General features: G+C 34.7%; 1 protein-coding gene across 1 annotated transcript; it reads left to right on the top strand.

Annotated features, from left to right (window-relative positions):
- Window positions 1–1,677: 1,677 nt before the first annotated feature.
- Window positions 1,678–3,195, top strand: LOC110461744. The gene has a single exon (XM_021515379.1). The coding sequence runs from the start codon at window positions 1,715–1,717 to the stop codon at window positions 2,774–2,776; it is 1,062 nt and encodes a 353-aa protein (XP_021371054.1). The 5' UTR covers window positions 1,678–1,714; the 3' UTR covers window positions 2,777–3,195.
- The last annotated feature ends 3,234 nt before the right edge of the window (window positions 3,196–6,429 follow it).

Here is a 6,429-nt window from a genome sequence, read left to right on the forward strand (position 1 = left end):
TACAATGGTATGTCCTATACTGACAGTTTACCGTACATCATTAACCCTATTGTACGTACAATGGTATGTCCTATACTGACAGCTAACCGTACATCATTAACCCTGTTGTACGTACAATGGTATGTCATATACTGTCAGCTAACCGTATATCATTAACCCTGTTGTACGTACAATGGTATGTCCTATACTGACAGTTTACCGTACATCATTAACCCTATTGTACGTACAATGGTATGTCCTATACTGACAGATTTCCGTACATCATTAAACCTGTTGTACGTACAATGGTATGGCCTATATTGACAGTTTACCGTACATCATTAACCCTGTTGCACTTACAATGGTATGTCCTATACTGACAGTTTACCATACATCATTAACCCTATTGTACGTACAATGGTATGTCCTATACTGACAGTTTACCGTACATCATTAACCCTGTTTTACGTACAATGGTATGTCCTATTCTGACAGTTTACCCTACATCATTAACCTTGTTGTACGTACAATGGTATGTCCTATACTGACAGTTTACCGTACATCATTAACCTTCTTGTACGTACAATGGTATGCCCTATTCTGACAGATTACCGTTCATCATTAACCCTGTTGTACGTACAATGGTATGTCCTATTCTGATAGTTTACCGTACATCATTAACCTTGTTGTACGTACAATGGTATGTCCTATACTGACAGTTTACAGTACATCATTAACCTTGTTGTACGTACAGTGGTATGTCCTATTCTGACAGATTACCGTACATCATCAATTATGTTGTAGGTACAATGGTATGTCCTATTTTGACAGATTACCGTACATCATTAACTATGTTGTACTTACATTGGTATGTTCTATACTGGCAATTTACCGAACATCATTAAACCTGTTGTACGCACATTGGTATGTCCTATATTGACAGTTAATCATACAGTAAAACCGTTATACATGCACAACTGTATTCAGTTCTACCAGATAAAACAGAGTTATGCAATTCACAAATTTATTTAGTTCGTAACAATATTTATGTATAACTGCCACTGTCGCTCCAGGACGGGAAGCTCTGTCTTATTTACTTTTACGTCAGTACAAAGAAAAGAGAAAACTGTGCAAAAACAATACATCCTTTCCAAAATTTCTATCTGTAGTGTTCGATCGTCCAAAAGACCTGGCATCAATTTTACTGTCTTCAGAGAAATTTAAATGAAACTAATTTAATGTAAAAACTACAAGTCATATGTTGATTGACTGATATAGTGGCAAGTTGTCCTTGCTGTCAGCTTACCTTAGATTTGCCACATTATACAAACTGTACCCTATTTTGTTTGCCTGTACATTAACATCGATATACACAGCGTGATATGTTCTGTTTGATTCGAGTTGGCTTTTCAGATGCTGATACAGTCAAGAAGATAGTATACATTGATAAAATAAGTATGTTCATCAAAGGTATTCAACTATTTAACTCCGGAACCTTATATAAATATATATATAAAATAATTAGCAGTGTTACATTCACACTATGGATTACATTAATTGTATATTGCTAGATTTTAGTTTCCATCAGTGGAGATCAATCAGGACACTGTCTTTGGTATTTCTTGAATTATCAATAGTGACAGAGTGAATGTGAGTTTTTCTAATTGCCGTATTTCCCCTTGTTCTGTTACAGAAAATAACGACTACCTACCTGTGCATTACAGCTTTGGCAATCATGCTGCTGCTGGTCGGATATCAAAATACGAAAACAAACCATATTGCACCAATCACAGTCCAGGTCCATCAAAAGGCAACAACAGATAAAAAGGACATACAATCGATCCCGTTGAAAGGTTATATAGTTTATGACTGTGGTGATCAACATCCGGGACTCTGTGGGGGATGGTCTGACCGTATGTCGGGCATGTTTAGTGCCTACGTCATTTCTGTTATGCTACGTAAACATTTTCTCATTAGGTACACACGATCTAGTAATTTAACAGATTATCTTGCTCCGAATTCATTCGACTGGAAATATAATTCGGCAATACTTGCAAATAGGTCTTGGGGTTATCAGAATTTTGTTTCGGAAACTCCAGATGCTATCAAGAAGCAGGATTTAACAGGTCTAGACACTCTTTTCTCTAAAGATGTCAATTTTGTCCGTATTAACTGGGATTACACTGAACATTTTAGAAAGTTTCCAGGTTTACAGAAAGTTATTCCATGGTTGTTAGAGCTACATTTTTCTGACATTTATTTAAAATTTTTCAATACCCTTTTCAAACCTACAAATATGATCACTAAAGCAGTAAATAAGGTTGTACAAAATGTTACCAAACTTGCATGTGCTCATATTCGTATTGGAAGAAGTGACACGATAAAAATAGATGCCAAACATACGGACGAGAAACAACTCATACACATCTGGAATCTTCTAAAGACAATGGAAGCAAGCAATTATAGCATCTTCATAGCGACAGACGCCGAATTCGTGCAAAGGAGAGCAAGGACGTTATTTAAACATTTGCTTGAAACCGAAGGACGAGTCCTACATATAGACCGGAGTGCTGAAGGAGATGGTGTGGTTGGCGGTTACAAGAAAGTAGTTGTGGATTTTTTTGTTCTCACAAAATGTGATGTTTTGGTATTAACCCTGAGTGGGTTCGGAATTATGTCGTCCTATCTGAATACCAAGGTTTCCCAGCTATACTGCCTAACGCCACACGAGCTAGTTCCCTGCTCCCGGTACACTGTCCATAATGTCATCCCCGGACAAGTTCTCTCTCCTGTCTAGTGATCTGGAAACTGGTCACCCTCTGTCTATATAACAACATTAAATACAAAAAAAACCAACACCGCGTAGCTCTCTTTACCGTTATTCCGGATGTTTGGATGTGGCTATTCCTTCCTTCAGACAAATAAACATGAAGATAGATGTTTTCGTTTTTGGTAAACAAAACAACTTTATACAAGCCAAAATGATTCAAATAACGGTAAAGGGCTATCTTGTTCTAAATGACCATCATTTGCAAATGTTTTATAAGAGAACTTCCATCTTCTTACATAACACCAAATGATCATTCCGCCGTTGGCTATGATGGCTTACTCGGTCTGTACCTTCGATAGTCTTGTAAGCTTCAATCAAGAGTGTAGTACTACATATGGTAGACGTTTGAAGCATATACATAATAATGCATCAGAAGATGAAGTTTATCTTTTAACGCTTGTAGCCTTTATTTATTATTATTTTATTAGTATTATTATTATTTTATCTATTTAAATGTACTTTATAAAAACAAATCAGAATATTCTCTCATACAGAGAATATTGTGGTGATTTGGATTATCATAGGATATAATTTGATACATGATATAGTTGCGATAAATGTGATCATTGCGTGCGTACAACTGTGCGATAGCTATTGCACAGTTGTTGGATTCGTATATTGTTTGATTCATATATATATATATATATATATATATTAAAGAATAACTTGCGAATAAATACGATATAGTATTTTAGCTTGTGTTGCCATATGTCAGCCAGATTTACATTGTTATCTTTTTATCTAACAATAAGGTACACATCAGGTACAAAACAAACAAAAAATGTTTTGAAACGACCTTCATCGAAAAGTGTGTAAATATACGGTCATATACATGTATGAACTTTACACTCAGATTAAATGTAAACAAATCATCCTTATCCGTTACAATGTATCACTTAACTACCAGATCATGTGGTAGTTAGGGGATAAATACGGTATTCACATTTAAAAAAAGGTTTCAGGTCCTGCAATTTTGTTTGAAAAATGTTTACGCTTCGAAAACTGTGTGTCGTCAAATTGTAAGTGGTATTGCTTTCAATTATAAGGCAGATTGTAAAAAAAAAGTATTGCTTGTCGATTTTATGAAGTTTATATGCATGTAGACTTTCTTTCAGGATGAAATATCTACAAAAAGCACACTATCCAAATTAAATTCACCCCCTTGTTATGAAAAACTAGTTAATCATGCATACACCTGGTTACGAAGGAACGAGGCATTTCAATTTTGTCAAAGTTAGGCCTCAGTGGCTGAATTAAACATATACTAATAGACTTATATAAAACCCTATATCAAAGCTAATAGTTAACCATCACGATATCTACTTCTTGGTTTGGTCCAAGAACAATTCTGTCGATGGCCACTGTGTTAATTAAATTATTCCAGTGTCTGATTGTACAGACAATCGTTTTTAGTTTAGATGTGAGAATACTAGCAAGATAGTATTGCTATTCTTAATAGCATCAGACACTGATATTTGTCATTTGTAATATTTCCCAAAAAATGCTCAGATAGACCCATACCAAACATTGCAACACCGGAAGCCGAACTTCATGTTTAGGATTTTAATACGTAATAATAGAGGTTAATTGCTGAAAAAAGCAAATCAAGATTTCGTGAAATGTGCAAACACGTGCAAACACGTGCACAAAATAAAAATAAAACCATGAAAGACAAAACGAACAAGAAAATAATGTTCATACATGTTTAACCCATTTACATATTAATTCTTAGTAACATTATTTTATCAAAATGTTGTAATGTTCCATTAAATGAACACTGTTCGGTATTTAATTAACACGTGTTAATTACCAGCAAAGAAATGTATCATGACACATGCATCAGTAATTGTTTCCGTTGTATTAGAAACGGTCATGTATGCAAAGTTTTGCCGAATCAGATAGAGTCCAATAATTCTCTATTTTAACATTTTATTGTATAGGACATTTTCTTAAGTAGGAGGCAGGTTTTCAGTAAAAGGAAAAGAATTTACAATGGAAAGGATATACAATTTGTATTAGAGTAACGGTCTACAAAATGAAGAGTAAATGGAAGACATTCCACAATGGGAGGAAACAGTGGTATAGGAATCATAAGCAGAACTGATGTCTTGCATGGTAGAGAGGAACCACTGTGTCGATTAAAGTGAACATGTGTTCTCCTAATGAAAAGTATGCATAACAGGACGAGTGTCCTTATGTCTGAAACTGATTTTTCTTTAAAACTGTGATCGTGTTCCTGTTATCGCTGACATAAAAAAAATCAAAGGGAACAGACACGAATATTTGCCTAACCCCTTATCTTGCATACGCTAATATTAATCTCGAACATGACGCATACACAGGGAGTCCTTGGCCCAGTATCGGATATTTTTTTATTGAAACAGTGCACCCGACAAATCAACAACGTTAATATATCAATTCCTATGTACATGGTCCTAATTTGTCCATTTTTTTGTAACATAGCAAGTATAAATACATACCTATATGTTGAATTTAGAAAGAAAGTGCCGGTTTTCGGCCATTAGCCTATTTTTCGCGGATATGACGTCTAGGAAATAAAGTATCGGTAGATGTTCTTTAGATTTGCAAATGTGCAGAACACCAAACCGCTGAGAAGTCTTTAACAGTCGTTTATAGATAGATAGTACCCTAGACGGTACAGCATGTGGAAGCAAGTGTATGTGGGCGGAGTTACGCAACATGCTTGATGTGCTCCCGTTTTATTTGAAATATATCGTCGTTAGAACTGCTATAGTTGGTTGTCATTTTTTTTCAGTCCGACTTGTTGAAACACAGTTAATTGCAGAACATATATATTTTATCATTGAGGCTATTTTTTAATGTTTTACTTTATTTTCTAATCTAATTTTTTTGCAAGGTGATAACTATTTCACAATCCCTGCATCACGACATGAGATCAAACATGATTTTCTTTCTCTCTTAGTCAACCAATTATCAAGTTATGGTGTAAGTATTTAAATAGTATAATATTCTTGTGTTCCATCACCGTAAAACTAGATGTATCTAAATATAAACTTTTGAACAAATTTTAAAATGTTTGAGCCTTTTTTATTGTAAACAAACAGGTGATTCGATACTGACCCAATTACTGGACAATACCATTTGTGTTTAACTGAATCATGTATACATATCTTGCAGTTTAATGTTTTCATATAAGAAGACAAAGTACCAAACATGCTGACGCTTCACACACGTGCTGATAAGCAACGTGGTTACTATCGAATATTTGATACGGACATCGTGTAAATTTCGAGCAAAGTTTGACATGACATGTACAAAAAAATAAGATTAATTTGTCAATAGAACCCACTGGCATGAGTTCATAGTGCATTGCTCAAAAACGCAACACCGATTTTAATCACGAGCGTTTAAATATTTGCAGATGTGGTCCGACACTGGGCAACCGACTGTATCTAGTCAATAAATTCGATATGAATACGTATTTGTATGACGTCACTGCTCCGAGATCTACAGAACAAAACAAGTAACGCGTTTGTATATAATTTTCCATTTTAGCTACCATTTCGTTATGATATATACATGTAGAAGAAATGACAATACACTTTTTTTTTTTTTAATTGGATTTTTATTTTCATTTA

This window comes from Mizuhopecten yessoensis, unplaced genomic scaffold, assembly GCF_002113885.1.
Source record: "Mizuhopecten yessoensis strain PY_sf001 unplaced genomic scaffold, ASM211388v2 scaffold10651, whole genome shotgun sequence".
Taxonomy (NCBI): Eukaryota; Metazoa; Mollusca; class Bivalvia; order Pectinida; family Pectinidae; genus Mizuhopecten; species Mizuhopecten yessoensis.